Raw genomic sequence first — 24,745 nt, 5'->3', positions numbered from 1 at the left:
CTCAGATATTATACTTTATTTTCTTAACAGTTTGCTTTTTAAAAATATATTTCATTTTTGAATCAGGATCCAAATAAATTCCCCACATTGTAAATGATTGTTACGTATTTTAAGTATCTCTTAATTTGTAAGGTTTCTACCCTTTCCCCCTTTACAATGTATAGATTGTTTGTTCTTTTAGACTTACTCACAGTCTGGATTTGGCTAGTTCTGTCTTCATGGTATAATTTAACATGTTTCTCCAAGTTTACTGTAAACTTTTGTTGTTGTTGAGTCGCTAAGTCGAGTCCAACTCTGCGGCAACACGCCAGACTCCCCTGTCCTTCACTGTCTCCCAGAGTTTGCTCAAACTCATGTCCATTGAGTCATTGATGCCACCCAATCATCTCATCCTCTGTTGCTCCCTTCTTCTCCTGCCCTCAGTCTTTCCCAGCATCAGGGTCTTTTCAAATGAGTCAGCTTTTCACATCAGGTGGCCAAAGTATTGGAGCTTCAGTTTCAGCATCAGTTCTTCCGATGAGTATTCAGGGTTGATTTCCTTTAGGATTGACTGGTTTGATTTCCTTGCTATCCAAGGGACTCTCAAGAGTCTGCTCCAACACCACAGTTCAAAAGCATCAATTCTTCGACATTCACCCTTCTTTTTGGTCCACCTCTCACATCCATACATGACTACTGGAAAAGCCATAGCTTTGACTATACAGACCTTTGTTGGCAAAGTGATGTGTCTGCTTTTTAAAATGCTGTCTAGGTTTGTCATAGCTTTTCTTCCAGAGGGTAAGCATCTTTCAGTTTTGTGGCCGTAGTCACTGTCCACAGTGATTCTGGAGCCCCCCAAAAATAAAATCTGCCACTGTTTCCATTGTTTCCCCATTATTTGCCATAAAGTGATGGGACCAGATGCCGTGATCTTCATTTTTTGAATGTTGACTTTTAAGCCATTTTTTTTGCTCTCCTCTTCCACCTTCATCAAGAGGCTTTTTAGTTCCTCTTTGATTTCTGTCATAGGGTGGTATCATCTGCATATCTGAGATTATTGGTATTTCTCCCCGGCAGTCTTGATTCCAGCTTGTGATTCATCTAGCCCGACATTTCGCATGATGTACTCTGCATTTAAGTTAAATAAGCAGGGTGACAGTATACAGCCTTCACGTACTCCTTTCTCAATTTTGAACCAGGACCTAAAACTTGATCAGATTCAGGGCATTCTTTTTCTCTTTCTTTCTTTCTGCCCACGCCTTGTGGCATATGAGATCTTAGTTCCTTGACCAGGGATTGAACCTCCACACAGTGGAATGGGAAATCTTAAACAGTGGACCACCAGGGAAGTACCCCCAGAGCATTCTTTTTGAACTTCACAAAGAATCAGTCAGGTTTTTGTTCCCAGCACTTTGCTAAAATTGCTCTTATCAAAGTCAACAAATTATTCGTTAAGTCCGGTGAAAGTCACTCGGTTGTGTCTGACTCTTTGAAACCCCATGGACTGTAACCTGCCAGGCTCCTCTGTTCGTGGAATTTTCTAGGCCAGAATACTGAAGTGGGTAGCTGTCTCCCCTTTACTTCTCCAGGGGATCGTCCCAACCAAGGGATCGAACCCAGGTCTCCTGCATTGCAGGTGGATTCTTTACCATCTGAGCCAGCAAGGAAGCCAGTTAAATCCACTAGTCAATTCCCAAATCTTAATTTTGTCTCTTCACCCATATTTTATTACATTGCTTCTTTCTCGAAACACTGCTATTCCACTTGTCTTCCTGGCTACCACATTCTCTAGGTCCTTCTCCAACCTTATTGGCTATTACTTTTCTTCTTCCTTTGCTGTTTCATCTTCATCTCCCCAGTTTCTAAACATTGGGAGTTTCTCAGGATTTATTAATATTCTTATGTATCCTGCCACAGTTTGGGTGATCACCTCTGGTTCAGTGGTTTCAAAAGCCACTAATATGCCAAGGACTGTCATATCTACATGTCCAGCCTATACCTCTTAAAGTGTCCTAAAAATCCTCTTGATTTCTTCTCAAAACTTTCTATTATTCCTGAGTTATTCCTATCAGTATGTGACATTTCAAATTCTTTTAGTTGCTTAGACCAAAAAGCTTTTAGAGCTCTTTTCTTTCATACCCCACACCTAATCCATTAGCAGTTCCCACTAGGTCTCTTGTCTAAATATTTTCCACATTGACATCATTCCCATAGCTGCTACCACTGCTGCCCTAGCCAACATTATCTTTTGCCTGGAAAGTTGACTGGCCTACTAACTGATCTCTTTGCTTGTGCTTTTACGCATAATTTTTCAGACAGCAGTTAGAGTGATTGTTTAGAAAAGTTTAAGTCAGATCATAATGCTTCTAGATTCAGAACCCATTGTTGATTTCTCATATATCATAATCAGATCCAAAGACCTCATGGCTTGCAAATCCCGTGTGATCTGATCCCCCATTATCTTTCTGACCTCATCTCCTACTATTCTCTCCTGTTCACTTTGCTCCAGGCAGAATGGTCTGTTTGCTGTTCATTGAATACCAGGCAAGCTTTTTGCTTTATACTTGATTTTTCCTTTGCCTGGACTACTCTTTCAGCTATCTATAATACATGACTTTTTCTCTCACTTCTGTTTTCTGCCTCAGTTCAGTTCAGTCGCACAGTCATGTCCAACTCTTTGCAACCTCATTGACTGCAGCACACCAGGCCTCCCTATCCATCACGAACTTCCAGAGCTTGCTCAAACTCATGTCCATTGAGTCAGTGATATCATCCAACCATCTCATTCTCTGTCACCCCCTTCTCCTCCTGCCTTCCATCTTTCCCAGCATCAGGGTCTTTTCCAATGAGTCAGTTCTTTGCATCAGGTGGCCAAAGTATTGGAGCTTCAGTTTCAGCATTAGTCCTCCCAATAAATATTCAGAACTGATTTCCTTGAGGATTGACTGGTTTGATCTCCTTGCAGTCCAAGGGACTCTCAGGAGTCTTTTCCAACACTACAGTTCTAAAGCATCAGTTCTTCAGCACTGAGCTTCTTTATAGTTCATCTCTCGCATCCATACATGACTACTGGAAAAAGCATAGCTTTGACTAGACAGACCTTTGTTGGTAAAGTAATATCTCTGCTTTTTAATACGCTGTCTCGGTTTGTCATAGCTTTTCTTCCAAGGAGCAAGCATTTTTTAATTTCATGGCTGCAGTCACCATCTGCAGTGATTTTGGAGCCCAAGAAAATAAAGTCTGTCACTGTTTCCATTGTTTTCCCATCTATTTGCCATGAAGTGATGGGACCAGATGCCATGATCTTAGTTTTTTGAATGTTGAATTTTAAGCTAGCTTTTTCACTCTCCTCTTTCACTTTCATCAAGAGCCTCTTTAGTTCATTTTTGCTTTCTGCCATAAGAGTGGTGTCATCTGCATATCTGAAGTTATTGATATTTCTCCCGGCAGTCTTGATTCTGGCTTGTGCTTCATCCACCCCAGCATTTGGCATAATGTACTCTGCATATAAGTTAAATAAGCAGGGTGGCAGTATACAGCCTTTATGTACCTCTTTCCCAATTTTGAACCAGTCTGTTGTTCCATGTCTGGTTCTAACTGTTGCTTCTTGCCCTGCATACAGGTTTCTCAGGAGGCAGGTCAGGTGGTCTGGTATTCCCATCGCTTGAAGAATTTTCCATAGTTTGTTGTGATCCACACAGTCAAAGCCTTTAGTGTAGTCAGTGAAACAGAAATAGATGTTTTCTGGAATTCTCTTGCTTTTTTTAAATGATCCAGTGGATGTTAGCAGTTTGATCTCTGATTCCTTTGCCTTTTCTAAATCTGGCTTGATCATCTGGAAGTTCACAGTTCATGTACTGTTGAAGCCTGGCATGGAAAATTTTGAGCATTACTTTACTAGCATGTGAGATGAGTGCAATTGTGCGATAGTTTGAGCATTCTTTTGCATTGCCTTTCTTTGGGATTGGAATGAAAACTGACCTTTTCCAGTCCTGTGGCCACTGCTGAGTTTTCCAAATTTGCTGGCATATTGAGTGCAGCACTTTCACAGCATCATCTTTTAGGATTTGAAATAGCTCAACTGGGATTCCATCACCTCCACTAGCTTTGTTCATAATGATGCTTCCTAAGGCCTACCTGACTTTGCATTCCAGGATGTCTGGCTCTCGGTGAGTGATCACATCATCCTACTTATCTAGGTCAGTTCTTCTGTGTATTCTTGCCACCTCTTCTTAATATCTTCTGCTTCTGTTAGGTCCATATTGTTTCTGTCCTTTATTTTGCCCATCTTTGCATGAAATGTTCCCTTGGTATGTCTAATTTTCTTGAAGAGATCTCTAGTCTTTTCTATTCTATTGTTTTCCTGTTTCTTTGCATTGATCACTGAGTAAGGCTTACTTATCTCTCCTTGCTATTCTTTGGAATTCTGCATTCAGATGGATATATGTTTCCTTTTCTTCTTTGCCTTTCTCTTCTGTTCATTTCTCAACTATTTGTAAGGCCTCCTCAGACAACCATTTTGCATTTCTTTTTCTTGGGGATGGTTTAGATCACGGCCTCCTGTACAGTGTTACAAACCTCCATCCATAGTTCTTCAGGCACTTTGTCTGTCAGATCTAATCCCTTGAATCTATTTGTTACTTCCACTGTATAATCATAAGGGATTTGATTTAGGTCATACCTGGATGGTCTAGTGGTTTTCCCTACTTTCTTCAATTTAAGTCTGAATTTGGCAATGAGTTTATGATCTGAGCCACAGTCAGCTCCTGGCCTTGTTTTTGCTGACTCTATAGAGCTTCTCCATCTTTGGCTGCAAAGAATATAATCAGTCTGATTTCGGTATTGACTGGGTTTTCTGCCTACTTGTCGCCTTTTCAAAGAGGACTTTTTTGACAGACCTAATATGGCTAGCTACCCTCTACCACACACGTACTGTCTATCCCCTTAACCCATCTTATTTTGTATAGCTTCCATGGGCAGAGGAGCCTGGTGGGCTACAGTCCATGGGGCTGTGAAGAGTCGGACACAACTGAGCAGTTGAGCACACACACTCATTTTTTATAGCAGTTATTATTACCTAACTGGCAAAAAAGAAATATAGTATAATATATCCTCCCACCCCTGTAAAATCTTCATGAGGATCAGGTCTTTATCGTATTTATTAAAATTACTATTCACCTGAACAATGCCTGGCACTTAATATACAGTAAATATTTGTTGAACACATTTATGAGTCAGGAAATAAATGACTTGATGAATGATAGCCTGTAGTGTAATGTGCTGATGAAAACTGCAGGCTCTGAAATCAGACTACTTATTTGCAAATCCTAGCTTTGCCATTTTCTTCCTGTGAACATGTTTTTTTAAAACATGTGCTCCTTGTGCTTCATTTTCCTCATTATAATATAGTACCTGATTCAAAAGTTATGTTGTAAGAAATCACCAAATGTATATCACATATATAATGCTCTGTATATGTTTCTGTTATTATTGTTGTAATTTGGGGATATCCCCCATTATATTATGAACTACTTCAGTAAAGTAATTGTGACTTATTAATTCATGTATCTATAAGACCTCGAACATAATATTTGTTCAATAAATAGAATAGATAAATGACCTTTTATATTTCTGATTTTTAAAAAAAATTGTAGGTGCAATGAGTTTCATGAGAGAATAATGAATATAGAATAATAAAACATTTTTAAGCCTATCTTGATGGTTATCACATGTAAATAAAACGGCAGAAGGCGGGTGTTTTTTTGTAACATATAAAAGATTTTCAAAAGTTGTAATGCCTAATGCTAGAGAGGGCATAGGAGAGAAAGAAATCTCGTGATAGTAATGTGTTCATATGCCAGTTTGGCAGAAAATACCAAGTCAGAAATATGTTTCTGTTCCTGTCCTTTGACCTGGTGGTAGGTCTATTTGTGACATTTGTCTGAGGGAAAATTTCTGTATGCCAGTTTCCCTCTCTAGTTCCCCCAAATAAAACAGTAGGTGCTTGATGCAGAGAAATTTCCTTAGCATATTTATATGACATGTAGGAGTTTATTAATATTTATTGAAGAACTTCTGCTTTTTTTAATGACTTCTATGCCTGGCACATCTAGAATATATAGATCATTTTATCTCATTTTTAAAATAAGGTAACTGAATGTACTGCAGCATTATAAAGGCCATATTTGCCGAAGTCCACAGCTAGTATCATAGTCAGTGTGAAAAACTGAAAGCTTTTCTTCTAAGATCAGGAACAAGACAAGAATGCCTACTGTCAACACTTTTTTTCAGCTTAGTGCTGGGGACTTACCTGATGGCACAGTGGATAAGAATCTGCCTGCCAGTGCAGGGCACATGGGTTCGATCCCTGGTCTAGGAAGATTCCACACGCTGCAGAGCATGTACGCCCACGTGCCACAACTACTGAAGCCCGCACACCCTAGGGCCCTTGAGCTGCAGCTCCTGAGCCTGTGTGCTGCAAGTGCCAAAGCCGGTGTGGCTAGAGCCTGTGCTTCGCCACAAAAGAAGCCACCACAGTGAGGAGCCCACGCACCATGAAAAGGAGCCTCTGCTCACCACAAGTAAAGAAAACCCAAGCAAAGCAACAAAGACCCCACGTAGCCACAAATAAATAAGTAAAAGAGAAAATTGACTTTTATACCTTTAAAAATAACAACAGTGCTGGACAACCTAGCCAAAACAATTAGGTAAGAAAAAGAGTAGAAAAGGCATTCTTTTTTTTTTTTTGCTATTATGATTGGTATTTATAGAGTATGCAGTAATACAGGAAAAATATTTGAGCTACACTGAAAAAAAATCAGAATACAAAAAATACATATAAACAGAAAACCATTACAATGTAGAAAAAAATTTTTATAAGAGAAGATTATACATAGAAACACCAGTGTTCAACATGGGTGATGGGACCACGGATTTTTTTCCTCTGCCATTACCAGGTATTTTCTGAACTGTATATAATTAACAATAAATCCCAATTTTAAAAACACTGCAAAATCCAGTTGAGATTTTTGCATAGAGCAAATTCAAAGAGTAAGTAAGAGAGTACACTGGAACACTGTGAGTGGAGTTTGTCAGTGTCAGGTCAGACTCAGGCTTTTCATTGCTCCTTACCAGCAAACTTGATAATGCTGCCCCAAAATGCTTTTCAAATAACAATTTATAACCACTGACTATATATTTGACCCACTGAAAAACACCCACCTTGGCTCCTGAAAGAAGCCCTGAGAACAGTGTGTGTGTGCTTAGTCACTTAGCTGTGTCCGACTCTTGGACCCCATAGACTGTAGCCTGCCAGGCTCCTCTGTCCACGAATTCTCCAGGCAAAAATACTGGAGTGGGATGCCATTTCCTTCTCCAGAATACTACCAGTGCTGAAACAAGCTGATGAACAATTCTTAACCCGTTCACACACTGGACTGGAAGGAGTAAAACTGTATTTGCAGATGATGTGCTATTATATATAGAAAACTCTAAATTGTGAAAAACTGTTGGAAATAATAATTGAATTTAGTAGAGTTGCATGACACAAAATCAGTATACAAAGCATAGTATATTTCTATATGCTAACAACTATCAAAATGATAGAATTTTTAAAAATCCCAGTTACAGTAGCATCAAAAACAATAAAATGCTTATGGAAAGATACTCTATGCTCATGGATTGGAAGAATTAATATTGTTTAAATGTCCACACTATTCAAAGTTATCTACAGATTCAGTGCAGTCCATATCAAAATTGCAATGGCAAAAAAATAAATCGCAGGGCATTTTCTACAGAAATAGAAAAAGCAATACCGCAGAAGACCCCCAATAGCTAAAACAATCTTGAGAAAGATGAGCAAAGCTGGAGGCATCACACTTCGTGATTTCAAACTATATTACAAAGCAATATCATAATAGTGTGGTATTGGCATAAAAATAGGCATATAGATCAATGTGAGCCTAAAAATAAACCCATGCATATCTACTCAGTTTTTGACAAAGGAGCAAAAAGTACACAGCGGGGAAAGGATAGTCTGTACAACAAATGGTGTTGGGAAAACTGGATAGCCATATGCAAAAGAATGAAACTAGACCCTAGCTTATACCATATATAAACATTAAAATGGATCAAAGACTAACAGAATACCTGAAACCATAAAACTAGAAGTTTTACTCCATAGCACCTAAGCTTCTTGACATTGGTCTTGACAGTGATTTTTTTTTAGCTTAATACCAAAAACCAAGTTAAGGCAACAAAAGCAAGAATAAGTGGGTAAGACTATATCAAAATAAGTCTCTGTTAGCAAAGAAAATCATTAACAAAAGGAAACTTTATAGAATGAGAGAAAATATTTGCAAACCACGTATCTGATGAAGGGTTAATATCCAGTATATACAAGAAGCTCTTACAACTCAACAGCAGAAAATAACGTGATTGAAAAATGGGCAAAGGACTTGGAATAGACATTTTTCCAAAGAAGACATGCAAATGACCAACCAGGACATAAAAGGTGCTCAGCATTACCAGTTATCATAGAAATGCAAATCACAACCACAATGAGATATAACCTCATACCTGTTGGGATGACATTTTATCAAAAAGACAAGATGATAAATGCCAGTGTGAGTGTGGAGAAAAGAGAACCCTTATACACTGTCGATGATAACATAAAATGGTACAGCCACTGTGGAAAACTGTGTGGAGGTTCCTCAAGAAATTTAAACTAGAGCTACCATATGCTCCTTTACCAGCTGGGGAAGAGTAGGGGGAGGGATAAATTCGGAGTTTGGGATTGACACATACACGCCGCTATTTTTAAAATAGCCAACAAGGACCTACTGTATAGCACAGGAAACTCTGCAATATTCTAAATGGGGAAAGAATTTAAGAAGTAATAGATGGATGTACATGTATAACTGAATCACTTTGCTGTGCATCTGAAACTAACAGAACATTGCTGCTGCTGCTGTTGCTAAGTCACTTCAGTAGTGTCCGACTCTGTGTGACCCCATAGATGGCAGCCCACCAGGCTACGCCATCCCTGGGATTCTCCAGGCAAGAACACTGGAGTGGGTTGCCATTTCCTCTAGAACATTGCTAATCAACTATATTCCAATATTAAGAAACAAAGAATAGAGCTGCCATGTGTCCCAGCAGTCCCACTTCTGAGTATATATCCGAAGGAAATGAAACCATTACCTTGAACCAATATCTGTACTTGACTGTTCATTGCAGCATTCACAGTAGCCAAGGTATGGAAACTATCTTAAATGTCCATCAGTGGATGAATTGAAACAAAATGTGGTATGTGTGTACACACACACACAGTGGAATATTGTTCAACCTTTGAAAAAGAAGGAAATCCTGTTACTTCTGACCATGGATGAGCCTAGCTGTCAATGAGCTAAGTATAATAAGACAAAGACAGATACTGCTTGGTATCACTCACATGTGGAGTCTTTAAAAAAAAAAGTAGAAAAATGGTTGTCAGGGGATGAGGGAAATAGAGAAAGGTTGGTACAAGTGTACATACTTTAAGATGAATAAGATTATACTGTGAGTAAGAGCTGCAGATTAATGTATACCATAGTGACTAGAATTCATTATACTGTGTTGTGTAATTGAAATTTGCTAAGAGTGTAGAACTTCAGTGTTTTAAATCCTCCCCTCCTTGCAAAAAGGTGAATATGTGAGGTGATGGATGTGTTAATTAACTTGGTAGGAAGAATCTGTTCACAGTGCACAGGTCTATCAAACTATCATGTTGTATGCTGTAAATATCATTTAGAAAATTAATAGGCAAGTGAGTCAGAGTTGTGCCTTTTCCCTGATCATTAGATCTGAAATTTGAACTCAGATCTGAGACCATACTTCAGTTGAAGTAATTTAATATATTACTCTCTTTATATGTTAAGAGTTTAGCCTACTGCCCTCCAGGCTTATCCATGCAAATAACAGAAATCAAACTGAAACTAATTAAAGCAAAAGGGGTTTATTGACTCATGCAATCTAAGGAAGGTTGAGTGGCAGTAGGAAGAACAGATTTGCAGCTGAGCTCACATCTGGAGCAGTTGGAAGTGGAAACTCATGGTATCAGACTACTACTCCATCTCTTATTTTGACTTCACTGTACATGTAGCTCTACTATATGTAGTTTCCATTTTATCCTACTGTTGATTGGCTTTTTCTACACGTCAGAACATTTGATCTCCAATGGCTGTTATATCTCACAGCCTTAGTCCCTGAAGAGGAAATGCCTGATGGTGGTTTAGGTCCCAAGTTAATAAAAAGTCCCAAGGGAAGGACTACTTATTAGTTTTTCTAGGTTCTGGTGTCTGTCCCTGGACCAGTCAATTGTGGGGCAAGTTCATGTAAGAACATATCAACTACAGGTATTCTTTAGTACTTGGGAAAGTGTACAGTATTCAAGAGAGTAGCCATGAGGTAGAGGAAAATGATGGTGTTGTGCTTGGCATACAGTCCTGTGAATATCCACTACAGTTGCTTGTTTCATTGTTTATAATAGTGAAAAATTGGAAGCAAGCTAACTATCCTGGAGTGAAGCTTGGTCAGTTGTAGTTCATCAACTTAATGGGTCATTAAATAGCTGTTAAAATTATGGTTATTAAGACCTTGGGCTTCCCTGATGGCTCAGTGGTAAAGAATCCACCTGTCAGTGTAAGAGACACAGGGTCAGTCCCTGTGTCAGGAGGATCCCCTGTAGAAGGAAATGGTACCCCACTCCAGTATCCTTGCCTGGGAAATCCTGAGGGCAGAGGAGTCTGGCAGGCTGTAGTCCATGGGGTCACAAAACAGTCAGATACAACTTAGCTACTACACAATAACATATGAAGATATGCTCATGATGCTACATTAAATGGGAACAGAATATAACATTTTATATACAGGAGCCTGGTAGGCTGCAGTCCATGGGGTCGCGAAGAGTTGGACACGACTGAGCTACTTCACTTTCACTTTTTCCTTTCATGCATTGGAGAAGGAAATGGCAACCCACTCCAGTGTTCTTGCCTGGAGAATCCCAGGGACGGGGGAGCCTGGCGGGCTGCCGTCTATGGGGTCACACAGAGTCGGACACGACTGAAGCAACGCAGCAGCAGCAGCAGCAGCAGCATACAGTGTGTTTGCTACTGTGAAACTTGAAAATTCAGATTACTGAAACAGATTTACAAAGTCATATGACAGAGGATCGGGTTTCAAGCAGGAGACACAGGTTTGATCCCTGGGTCAGAAAGATCCCTGGAGAAGGAAATGGCAACCCATTCCAGTATTCTTGCCTGGGAAATCCCATGGGCAGAGGAACATGGTGGGCTACAATCCATGGAATCACAAAGAGTCAAACACAACTTAGAGACTAAACAACAACAGCATTGACAGAGGGTCACTGTGGTCCAAAGTCTGGTGCCTAACTTTGTAGATCCTGACCCTTTGTCTTGCCAGGCATCCAGAAACCATCATCACCATGAGTAACTGACTGATGCTAACCAGAGTTCACAGGAAACTGATATATAAATCATAATGTTAATCATTTGCAAAGAAAAATACTATTTCCAGAGCATCAAGCAGATTCATATTGACTAGTCATGAGGCAGCAAACTTCTCTCCCTCCAGTGGTCTATATGGGCATCCAGACAATAATTAGAAGATTGGTCTGAAATTGTGGAACCAGGAAAAGGGGCTTAATATGAGGCACTCGTAAGTATTAGGGATAGAAATATCACTCACTCACAAACTCTGTCCTCAGATCACTCAGTTTATATGAAAATACAGGTGTTAAATAGCTATAGAATTTTCTCTGTATAGAGTAGGCAGGCTATTTTATTAGGCTCAGAACTCCCACTAAAGAAAACTAAAATATCTGAATGAAATAGAACAAAATGTCTTATTAAAAGCATGGAATAATTAAGAATAGGTTGCTGAAAATCAGACATTCTGCATCACAACCACTAGTTGGGAGACTATTTGCCATTATGTTAAATGGGAGAAAGTATAATGTGTTAGATATTGGCCTAACCTCAACTGATTTCCCCAAATGAGAAATTGATGCTGGGAAGGACTGAAGGCAAAAGGAGAAGAGGGTGACAGAGGATGAGATGGTCAGATAGCATTACTAACTCAATGGACATGAGTTTGAGCAAACTCCAGGAGATAGTGGCCAACAGAGGAGCTGGTGTGCTGTAATCCATGGGGTCTCAAAGAGTTGGACACAACTTAGCAACTGAACAATAACAACTAACTTAAGTACATTAACACACTGTACATCGATCAGAGTGTCATGTTAGGATGTAAAATGCTTAGGAACATCTTTCCTGATCACGATAATTAATATGGTTGGTTATAAACAGTTGTTTTGTGAGTAGTACATGACAAATGGACGAGCTTTTTAAAAATTATCATTTTACTGCATTCTTTCCTTAAATTGAAATATAATTGATATATGTTAGTTTCAGATGTACAACATGATTCAGTATTTGTAAATATTACCTCCACAATAAGGAGGTAATAACATCTGTCAACATAACTTAGTTAGAAATTTTTTGTGATGAGAATGTTTAAGGTCTACTTTTTTTTCTACTTTCAAGTATGCAGTACAGTATTATAAACTATAGTCATCATGTTGTACATTACATCCCTGCTGCTGCTACTGCTGCTAAGTCGCTTCAGTCGTGTCCGACTCTGCGACCCCGTAGACGGCAGCCTACCAGGCTCCCCCGTCCCTGGGACTCTCCAGGCAAGAACCCTGGAGTGGGTTGCCATTTCCTTCTCCAATGCATGAAAGTGAAAAGTGAAAGTGAAGTCGCTCAGTCATGTCCCACTCTTATCGACCCCATGGACTGCAGCCTACCAGACTCCTCCATCCATGGGATTTTCCAGGCAAGAGTACTGGAGTGGGGTACCATTGCCTTCTCCACATTACATCCCTAAGACTTACTTATTTTGTAACTGAAAGTTTGTACCTGTGATCCCCTTCACTCATTTTGCCTACTCCCATAATGCTAAAGAGGGCTTCTCAGGTGGTGCTAGTGGTGAGGAGTCTGCCTACTAGTGCATGAGAGGCAAGAGACTCAGATTCGATCCCTGTGTTGGAAAGTAGGAAATGGCAACCACTCCAGTATTCTTGCCTGGAAAATTCCATGGACAGAGGAGTGGCAGGCTACAGTCCATGGGACTGCAAAGAGTCAGATGCAACTGAGCGACTGAGCACACACATGGTGATAAAGAATCTGCCTGTCAGTGTGTGAGAGGCAAGAGACTTGGGTTTGATTTCTTGGACAGGAAGATCCCCTGGAGAAGGGAATGGCAACCCACTCTGGTATTCCTACCTTGAAAATTCCATGGATAGAGAAGCCTGACAGGCTGTGGTCTATGGGGTCACAAAGAGTCAGACACAACTGAGCATGTGTGCACCTCTGGCAACCACCAGTCTCTTCTCTGTTATCTATGAGGTTGGGTTTTGTTTTTTTTTCTCTCTCTGTCTCTTACATTCCACACACAGATGAGGTCATATGGCTTTGTCTTTGTCTGATTTGTTTCACTTAGCATAATGTTTTCAAGGTCCATCCATGTTTCAGATGGCAAGATTTCCCTTTTTATGACTAAATAATTTTCCATTTTGTCTATAGAGCACATTTTGTTTATCCATTCATCCAGTGGACACCTAGGTTGTTTCCATATCTTGACTGTTGTACGTAATACTGCGGTGAACGTGAAAGTGGATATGTCTTTTTAGGTTGCTGTTTTCCTTTTCTTTAGATAAATATCCAGTAGTGGAATTGCTGGTGGTTCTTCTAGTTTTAATTTTTAAAGGAATCTTCATTCTGTTTTTCATGGTACATGTACCAGTTTACATTCCTACCGATAGTGCACAAGGGTTTCCTTTCTCCACATTCTTGCCAACATTTGTTATTTCTTGTGTTTTGATAATAGCCATTCTAAGATGTGAAGTGATGTCTTATTGTGGTTTTGACTTGTATTTTCCTGGTGATTAATGATGTTGAGTGTCTTTTCATGTGCCTGTAGTCCATCTGCATGTCTTCTTTGGGAAAATATCTGTGCAGAGCCTCTGCCCATTTTTTTAATTGGATTTTTTTTTCCCTGTTGAGTTTTATGAGTTCTTTATGTATTTTAAGTATTAACCCCTTATCAAATATGTGTTTTGCGAATGTATTTTCTCAGTTTATGCTTGTATATTCATTCTCTTGTAGAACAGGTTTTTATTTTTAATGAAAACATCAATTTTTTATTTAATATGTTGTGCTTTTGGTATCTATGTATTTCTCCTAAGAAGTCATCACCAATGAACACTGGGGTACATGTGTCTTTTTAAGTATACATTACCATATGTAAAATAGACAGCTAATGGGAAGCTGCTGTATCACACAGGGAGCTCAATGCCGTGCTCCATGACAGCCTAGAGGGCTGGGATGGGATAGGGTGTGGGAGGGAAGTTCAAGTGGGAGGGGACATATATATATATAAGTATACATATATATTCACATCGTTGTATGCCAGAGATCAACACAACATTGTAAAGCAATTATCCTCCAATTAAAAATAAAAAAATGTTTAAAAATCATCATCAAGGTCACTTATGTTTTGAACTAGGAGTTGAGTAGCTCTGCATTTTACGTTGAGGTTCACGAGCCATTTGAGTTTGTTTTGTTTGGGGTTTTTGACCATACTGTGTGTCTAGTGGGATCTTAGTTCCCTGACCAGGGATTGAACCTGGGCCCTCAGCAGTGATAGTGTAGAGTCCTAACCACCAGACCACCAGGGAATACCCTGAGTTAGTTTTTGAAAAAAGTTTTAGATCTGTGTCCAGATTCTTTTCTTCTTTTTTTTCTTTAACACGTGGATATCCATTTGTTTAACAGCACCATATTTTTAAAATGTCCTTTTTCCATTGAATTGCCTTTGCTCCTCTGTCAAACATGAGTTGACTGTGTGGTTCAATTTTGGGGCTATCGTTCTGTTCCTCAGATCTATTTTTCTGTTTTTTAATAAAAACCACACTAAAGTAATGCTAAAAATTCTGCAAGCCAGGCTTCAGCAATATGTGAACCGTGAACTTCCAGATGTTCAAGCTGGTTTTAGAAAAGGCAGAGGAATCAGAGATCAAACTGCCAACATCTGCTGGATCATCGAAAAAGCAAGAGAGTTCCAGAAAAACATCTATTTCTGCTTTATTGACTATGGCAAAGCCTTTGACTGTGTGGATCACAATAAACTGTGGAAAATTATTCAAGAAATGGGAATACCAGACCACCTGACCTGCCTCTTGAGAAACCTATATGCAGGTCAGGAAGCAACAGTTAGAACTGGACATGGAACAACAGACTGGTTCCAAATAGGAAAAGGAGTATGTCAAGGCTGTATATTATCACCCTGCTTATTTAACTTATATGCAGAGTACATCATGAGAAACGCTGGGCTGGAAGAAGCACAAGCTGGAATCAAGATTGCCGGGAGAAATATCAATCACCTCAGATATGCAGATGACACCACCCTTATGGCAGAAAGTGAAGAGGAACTCAAAAGCCTCTTGATGAAAGTGAAAGAGGAGAGTGGAAAAAGTTGGCTTAAAGCTCAACATTCAGAAAACAAAGATCATGGCATCCGGTCCCATCACTTCATGGGAAACAGATGGGGAAACAGTGGAAACAGTGTCAGACTTTATTTTGGGGGGCTCCAAAATCACTGCAGATGGTGATTGCAGCCATGAAATTAAAAGACACTTACTCCTTGAAAGAAAAGTTATGACCAACATAGATGGCATATTGAAAAGCAGAGACATTACTTTGCCAACAGAGGTCCGTCTAGTCAAGGCTATGGTTTTTCCTGTGGTCATGTATGGATGTGAGAGTTGGATTGTGAGGCAAGCTGAGTGCCGAAGAATTGATGCTTTTGAACTATGGTGTTGGAGAAGATTCTTGAGAGTCGCTTGGACTGCAAGGAGATCCAGCCAATCCATTCTAAAGGAGATCAGTCCTGGGTGTTCTTTGGAAGGACTGATGCTGAAGCTGAAACTCCAATACTTTGGCCACCTCATGCGAAGAGTTGACTCATTGGAAAAGACTCTGATGCTGGGAGGGATTGGGGGCAGGAGGAGAAGGGGACGACAGAGGATGAGATGGCTGGATGGCATCACCGACTTGATAGACGTGAGTTTTGAGTGAACTCCAGGAGTTGCTGATAGACAGGGAGGCCTGGCGTGCTGCAATTCATGGGGTCGCAGAGTCGGACATGACTGAGCAACTGAACTGACTGAACTGAACATTTCTATTATTGTAGTCTTACATATTAGCACCAAAAAAAACCCCAAAAAACTTAGGTATGAATCTAACAAAATATGTATAAGATGTATGTGAAGGAAACTGTGAAACTTTGATTAAAAAAACAAAGAAAATCTGTGGTTTGGTGGTGTAGTCTCTAAGTTGTACCTGACTCTTGTGACCCCATGGACTATATAGCCTGCAAGGCTCTTCTGTCCATGGGATTTCCCAGGCAAGAATACTGGAATGGGTTGCCATTTCCTTCTCCAAAAGAAAATCTAAATAGAGATATTCTATTATACATGGGTAGGAAGACTCATTATCAGAAAGATCTTAGTTCTTCTCAACTTGATTTATGTATTTAGCACAATTCTAAACAAAATCTCAGCAAGTTATTTTATGGACATTGAGAAACTGATTGTGAAGTTTATATGGAAAGACAAAAATACCCAGAAGAGCTACATGATATTAAAGGAGATTAAAGTCATAGAACTGATTGACAGTACCTGATTTCAAAGCTTACTATAAAATATCGTAATCAAGACAGTATATGTTATTGACAAAAGGATAGATACATCAATGAAACAAAATAGCACAGCAGAGTGAGTTCCAATCCCAGTTCTGCTACTAAAACAAAAAGACATCCTACGGACTGGAAGAAAATATTTGCAAATGATTCAACCAACAGGGGCTTAATTTCCAAAAATACAAACAGCTCCTACAATTGCATAACCATAAAAAAAAACAACAAACAAAAACCCACTCAAAAAAACAGAGTACCTAAATAGAGATTTTTCCAAAGAAGACATACAGAGGAAAACATGCTCCACATCACTAATTAAAAATGCAAGTGAGAACTGTAATGAGGTATCACCTCAGGCCAGTCAGAATGACCATCATCAAAATGGCCATCCTACACATTGTTGGAGAGGGTGTGGAGAAAAAGGAACCCCCTACAGCGTTGGTGGGAATGTAAATTGTTGCCGACACTATGGAAAACAGTATGGAGGTTCCTCAAAAACTAAAAATAGAGTTATCATATAATCTAGCAATCCCAGTCCTGGGCGAGTACCCATACAAAACTATAATTCAAAAAGATACATGAACCCCTAATTCATAGCGGCACTATTTACAATATCCAAGGCATAGAAACAACCCAAATGTCCAACAGCAGTTGAATGGATAAAGAAGACGTGAGTTACATATATGGGCTTCCCTGGTGGTCAGCTGGTAAAGAATCCACCTGCAGTACGGGAGACCCGGGTTCCATCCCTGGGTTGGGAAGATTCCCCTGGAGAAGGGAAAGGCTACCCACTCCAGTATTCTGGCCTGGAGAATTCCATGGACTGTATAGCCCATGGGGTCACAAAGGGTCGGACATGACTGAGTGACTTTCACTCCACTCCACTTCACTTCTTCATACATGGAATATTACTCAACCATTATGTGTATATAAATATATATAGATAAAGAAGATATGTTACATATATGTAACATAATATTATGTTATTATGCAGCCATTAAAAAGAGCAAAATAATGCCATTTGCAGCAATATGGATGGACCTAGAGATTATCATATAAAGCAAAGTAAGTCAGAAAAAGATAGGGACTTCCCTGGTGATCCAGCGGCTAAAACTCCATTCTCCCAATGCAGATCGCTTGGGTTTAATCCCTGGTTAGGGAACTGGATCCCACATGCTGCAACAGAGTTCACATACCTCAACTACAAGAATCCTGCATGCTACAGTGAAGACCTGGCACAGCCAAATAAATATTTTTTTTTTAAAGAGACAAATGCCATGTGATATCACTTATATGTGGAATCTAAAATACAACACAAATGAACATGTCTAGAAAACAGAAACAGACTCACAGACATAGAGAACAGACTTGTGGTTGCCAAGGAAGAAGCAGGTTGGCGGCGGGAAGGACTGGAGTTTGGTAGCAGATGGCAACTATTATATGTAGGATGGATAAACAACAAGGTCCTACTGTATAGCTCAAGGAACTATTTTCAGTGTCCTGTGATAAACCAAAATGGAAAAGAATATGAAAACGGATATATAACTGACTCACCTTGCTGTAAAGCAGAAATTAAACACAACATTGTAAATCAACTATACTTCAGTAATGTTTAAAAAATAAAAATAATTGTTATAAGATGTAGTAAGAGCTTGGTAAATTTTATCTGTTGTTTATGTTCTGATTTGATCCTGACAAGATTCATGAAAAAGGCAGATTAGGTATTATTTCCGTTTTATAGATCAGGAAATAGAATTTAAGGGCTATTGTTGCTGCTTAGTCGATTCAGTCGTGTCCGACTCTGTGCGACCCCAGAGACAGCAGCCCACCAGGTTCCCCCGTCCCTGGGATTCTCCAGGCAAGAACACTGGAGTGGGTTGCCATTTCCTTCTCCAATGCATGAAAGTGAAAAGTGAAAGTGAAGCCGCTCAGTTGTGTCCGACTCTTAGCGATCCCATGGACTACAGCCCACCAGGCTCCCTCCGTCCATGGGATTTTCCAGGCAAGAGTACTGGAGTGGGGTGCCATTTTCTTCTCCTTAAGGGCTATTACTGTGTAACAAAGAGCAAGTGGTTAGGGGCTTCCCTGGTGGCTCTAGTGGTAAAGAACCTGTCTGCCAGTTCAACAGAGGCCAGTTCAATCCCTGAGCCAAGAAGATCCTTTGGAGTAAGAAACGGTAACTCCAGTATTCTTGTCTGGTGAATCCCATGGACAGAGGAGCTTCACAGGCTACAGTCCATGGGGCTGCAAAGAGTCGGACATGACTGAGCAATTAACACACACTTACTTTGTTTATTGTGAATAGTACTGCTATGAGCATAGGTATATAATTATCAATAGCCCACTTTCAGTTTTTTTGGGGTTATACCCAGGGGTAGATAATAGATCTATTGTATCATATGATAATTCTGCTTTTAATGTTTTGAGGAACCACTCTACTGTTTTCCAAAGCAGCTGTACCATTTTATATTTTATCAACAGTTTTTCAAATTTTATCTGCTTTTGTGTACCAGTAAGCTGTATTTTTCTAAGACTTTGTCTAATTCATCAAACTTTCAAATTTATTAAGTGTTTGTAATGTCTTTGGTATTTGTGGTAATACATTTTTTCCATTTATATTGGTTACTTCAACCTTTTTTCTCATGTTATAAAAGTTTGTGTTGTCTGGAATTTATCACTTTATTTATCTTTTCAAGTAATTGATTTTGTGCTTTGTTGATCTTTTTTTTGTTTGTTTGTTTATTTTGTTCATTTGCTCTTACCCTTCTATAAGATTATTCTGCTGTTGGTCACACACTCTTTGGATACGAGTGGTTTGTGGATTTGTGGTTTGCTTATGCTCACCTGGGTTTGTGGGATTGTTCTTTCCACCCGTTCCAAAACAATTTTTCAGAGGTACCCCGTTTTTTTCTCTGTATGTTTTAATGAAGAAAGTAAATTGGAGTAAGAAAGGGGTCTTAGAATTGACATCATTTTTCAGCACTAGGCTTTAGTCATTATCAGCCGTACTTAAAATTCTAACCTACTCTGGTTGACAGGATTATCAAACGCAGCTTGTAACAGTGTTTCTGTCTCTCTTTTTTTCCCCTTCCCTGGCAGGACCCGTTGGGGCCCAGCCCCTACTCATGGTGCCCAGAAGACCTGGCTATGGCACCATGGGCAAACCCATTAAATTGCTGGCTAACTGTTTTCAAGTTGAAATTCCAAAGATTGATGTCTACCTCTATGAGGTAGATATTAAACCAGACAAGTGTCCTAGGAGAGTGAACAGGTAAGAATCAAGAAGTCACAGAGATCTTTTGCTGTTGGTTTTTGTCTTTGCTTTAGAAATTATGTTTATCTTGTATGTCTAAATAGCAGTGTTTAATGTCTAAATTTGACCAAGAACACATGGTAATTTTCTTTGAAATTGACTGTACTTCAGAGGTGTGATAATGGGGGAAATCTACAAATAGTCTTGAAATTTTTCTGTTACAGTAACCTTATATGTTTTCTCTGTGATAATAGAAAAGGTCCAACTCATTGTTACGTGCTCTTAAAATCAGACTGAACATTTTTTTCCTTTGCTATTAGGTAATATCTATCTGTGCTTTTCTTTTCTCTTCCCACCTACCTTGAACTTATTTACCCCTTCTGTAATATTCCCTTTGAGACAATGGTGATTGTCATGATTTTATGCCTTCCCATCCTCAACTCCTCTAACTGTTCCCTACTCTTATACAGGAATAAGTATATATGATATATAAAGATTTGCAGTCTGCTGTTAATAAGCTTCTCTCACTCCCTCCAAATACTATGGATGTGGATATGGTTTATGTAATATAGGAAATGTGAAAGGAATTTATGACATGATGTACACCACAAAGGAGGTTTTTTTAATTGAAGTATACTTGCTTTACAATGTTGTGTTAGTTTCTGCTGTACAATAGCATGAATCATCTATAAGTATACATAGACTCCCTCCCTCTTGAACCTCCCTCCCACTCCCTCCAGGTCATCACAGAGTGCTGAGCTGAGCTCCCTGTGCTGTTCAGCAGCTTCCCACTAGCTGTCTGAGTAGTGTACATATGTCAGTGCTACTCTCTAAATTTGTACCACCCTCTTCTTGCCCCCTCCTGTGAGATAAGATCCATAAGAAATATGAAATAAATTAGTACTAAGAATCTTTGTAATAACATGTAACAGAAAACCCCTATCATATGAGTGTTACAATTAACGTAATAACAGAGTTCTTTCTGAGGTCAGGAGGCAAGTTGTAGAGTATTACAAGTGGAGAAACCTAAGGTATCAACTAATCTGATACCTTTTTTCCCCCATACCTTTTTTATAGCTGAAATCAAGAAAGGTTGAGAGGCTTATTCAACAACGCTTACTAGTAGCAAATGTGAGACCAGAACTCCAGAATCCTGACTTGATAGTCGTTAAGAAATAATTTGTAAAGCAAGAAGGGAAGGAATTGAATTAATCTAAAGAGTTGGTAGAATTGCAGATAGCTATAGTAAAGAAAGCACTTTTTGTTTTGTTTTTAAGATAAGGCAGCAGTAACAAAGATACAAACTCCAGGAGATAGTGAAGGACAGGGAAGCCTGGCGTGCTGCAGTCCATGGGGTCGCAAAGAGTCGGACATGACTTAGCGACTGAACAACAACAAAGGTATGGCAGTTGAGGAGAACCAGGTGTACTGACCTAAGCCAGGCTCAAAGGGGAGGTTCTAGTCAGTTACTGCAGCGCTTGCCATCTGACTAGATGATTACCTAATCTTGCTGTAGCCTCTGCCTCTTTCCTGAGCTTTGGACTGACACCTTACTATCTATAAAGGACTTCAAACAACTTACTCTCTGAATCCTCCTCCCCACACTCTGCTCATGTTGCTGTATTCTTTTTTTCTACCTAAATTTCCAAACTAGAACTTCCTTTTCCTCCTATTGGTGATCATGTCCTATTGCTTCTTTTTCAGAAACTATTCCCTAATCTGGCCCCCTCTATCCGTATTACTGCCACCTTGGTTTCAGACCCTTATTTGTTGCCTAGACTATTGTAATGACCTTGTCTGCCCTAACGTCTCTTTCTCTCTCCATTCTCCTAACATATCTACACTTTTGGCATAGTTATCCTTTTAAGTAAGAAATCTGATTATTTCACTCGCCTACTTTTAAATGTGTTCAGCTGCCTATTGCCTACAGAATAGCATCCCAAGTTTAGTATAGTATGCCCTTCTTAGTTTGGCTCTAACCTTCATCTTTTTTCATATTCTGCGACTCCTACCTGGAATGCCCTCTCTGCCTTTATCTAGCTGGCAAACTTCTATTATTTTTCAAGACGAACCTTTTGAACTCCATAGTCAGATGGTAGTTCACTTTTTAAAATAAATAATAACTGGCAGTTTATTAATCGATGGAGTATATTGCACAACAAATTCCCTCACATCTTTCAGGAAGAAAACCCGTTAGATTTGAAGAATAAAGACATCACCCACTGAATTTGGACATCATTAAAAGGTGCTTTAAATATTTCTTTGGGAAAAGGGACACAACACTTCTACTCAGGAGAAACATACAGTCCAGGTCTTTTATTTTCTTTGTAGCCATTGTGGCATGAATTCATGGAGAAGCGGCTCAGCAGTTCAGGCTCCTTCCCACTGGTTCTCACAGAGTGTGTATCTCTGGGTGGAGCAAGCTGGTGCTTCAGCTGAACCCAAATACTTTTCTTTTTGGCTCCCTTCTTTTTCTAATCATTTTCCTTTATACATTTCAGGAAGCTGTCTTGGCTCTTAGACTGCCTAATGTGCTCCATGTGCACATTAATTCTCTTGGCAAGAACCTTGCCCTTAACTTGTTTGTTTACACGGATGCCATCAGCATGCTAGGTAACACTGTAGACTCTTCAGTTTTGCCACCGTAACATTTATGGGGCATTCCTTGTCAAGAATGGTGCCCTTCCCTTGTTATCTACAACATCACCTTTCTTGTTGATGTGCATGATATATGTGGCCACAGGAGCAACTCCATGTTTCCTAAAAGGCCTAGAAAACATACAGCGAGTACCCCTCCTCTCTCCCTTCGTGTTGGTCATTTTGGGAAAATGCTGGAGGGTGGCGGTTCCAGCCAAAAGGCCAGCTCATTCTACTATGACCTTGTAGTACTTGATTGGTATGCACTTTTGTTATATTTAGTACAATATTTGTTGCTACCTTCTTCTCTCAGCATAACCTCTTCATGAAAAGTTATATTCTTTATCATCATCTGATCTTAGCTCAGTGATTGGCACAGAGTAAATACTCAATAAAATGAACAAAATGCCTATGAAACTAAGAGGGGATGAGTGTATTGGTGAGAGACAGGAAAGAGAACTGGACATTACAAAGGGCTTCGTATGGATGTTCAGTACCCTATCCTCTCTCCTAGAATATGCAGGTTAGTCTTTATCATAGTATCCTTTTCTTTTGTCTGTCTTTGTGCTTACAGGGATTACCCATCTCATGCTGCACTCTCAAATTCCCTTTTTCTTGTTTCTCAAAACTAGGGTGTTAATGTGTAAATTTGAACAAAGAATAATCCTGGCCTTTCTGGTAGATGTTTACATTTTTTAAAGGCATTTATTAATCTAAAGAAATCTCTTAACCAATAGAATGTCTAAGGCAAATATTTCTTAGCTGAATTTCTTATTATCGCCTCTCCAGCTTGCCCTACCTGAAAGAATTGTCCTTAAATTTAGCAATATATAGTGGAGAATTCTTATATGTTATTTATTGAATAGGAAAATTATATAATTATAACGTTAGAAACAGAGATCAAATTGCCAACGTTTGCTGGATTATGGAGAAAGCTAGGGAATTCCAAAAAAATTTGCCTCTGTTTCATTGACTATGCCAAAGGCTTTGACTGTGTGGATCATAATAAACTGTGAAAAGCTCTTAAAGAGGTGGAAATACCAGACTATCTTACCTGTCTCCTGAGAAATCTATTTGTGGGTCAAGAAGCAACAGTTAGAACCCTGTATGGACAGGGTTGTCTGCTGTCACCCTGTTTGTTTAACCTGTACACCAAGCACATCATGAAAAATGCCCGGCTGGATGAACTCATCCAAGCTGGAATCAAGATAGCGGGAGAAACATCGACAGCCTTAGATATTTGGATGATACCACTCTAATGGCAGTAAGCTATGAGGAACTAAAGAGCGTCTTGATGAGGGTAAAGGAAGAAAGTGAAACAGCCGGCTTAAAACTAAATATTAAAAAAACTAAGATCATAGCATCCGGCCCCATCACTTCATGGCAAATGGAAGGGGAAAAGGTGGAAGCAGTGACAGATTTCCTCGTCCTGGGCTCTGAAATCACTGCGGATGGTGACTGCAGCCATGAAATCAGAAAATGATTGTTTCTTGGCAGATAAACTATGACAAACCTAGACAGTGTGTTGAAAAGCAGAGACATTACTCTGCCGACAGAGGTCCGTATAGTCTAGGCTATAGTCTTCCCAGTGGTCACATACGGTTGTGAGAGTTGGACCGTAAAGAAGGCAGAGCACCTTCATTCAAACTGTGGTACTGGAGAAGACTCCTGAGAGTCCCTTGGACAGCAAGGAGATCAAACCAGTCAATTGTAAGGGACATCACCCCTGAATACTCCTCGGAAGGACTGATGCTGTAGCTGAAACTCCCAGTATTTTGATCATTTGATGCAAACAGCTGACTCATTGGAAAAGTCCCTGATGCTGGGAAAGATTAAGGGCAGAAGGACAAGACGGCATCATAGGATGAGATGGCTGGATGGCATCACCAATGCAATGGACATGAATTTGGGCAAACTTCAGGAGATGGTGAGGGACAGAGAGGCTTGGCATGCTGCAGTCCATGGGGTAGCAAAGAGTCAGACATGACTATGTGACTGAACAACAACAACAGTGTTAGAACAGCAAAATCACTTGAAGACAAAATGGGTTGGAATTGAGGG

At 39.6% G+C, this 24,745-nt stretch overlaps 1 protein-coding gene and 1 non-coding gene across 7 annotated transcripts in view; one reads left to right on the top strand and one right to left on the bottom strand.

Annotated features, from left to right (window-relative positions):
- The window catches only part of AGO3 (argonaute RISC catalytic component 3), a 131,120-nt gene that overhangs the window by 7,901 nt on the left and 98,474 nt on the right, over window positions 1-24,745 (top strand). For 3 of the 6 annotated variants that reach the window (XM_024985218.2, XM_059881975.1, NM_001001133.2), the window contains exon 2: window positions 19,894-20,065. In XM_024985218.2, the coding sequence (XP_024840986.1) occupies window positions 19,894-20,065 (172 nt within the window). Of the gene's footprint in view, window positions 1-19,893; window positions 20,066-21,324; window positions 21,448-24,745 lie in introns of those variants that run through there. The other 3 variants (XM_024985245.2, XM_024985240.2, XM_059881979.1) reach the window with 2 other exon arrangements.
- On the bottom strand, window positions 14,704-14,776 carry TRNAD-AUC (transfer RNA aspartic acid (anticodon AUC)). The gene has a single exon. It is a non-coding gene; the product is annotated as a tRNA-Asp (tRNA).

The sequence above is a fragment of the Bos taurus genome, chromosome 3 (assembly GCF_002263795.3).
Source record: "Bos taurus isolate L1 Dominette 01449 registration number 42190680 breed Hereford chromosome 3, ARS-UCD2.0, whole genome shotgun sequence".
Taxonomy (NCBI): Eukaryota; Metazoa; Chordata; class Mammalia; order Artiodactyla; family Bovidae; genus Bos; species Bos taurus.
The sequence above is the reverse complement of the archived record's forward strand: the minus strand, read 5'-3'. Positions and strand labels throughout refer to the sequence as shown.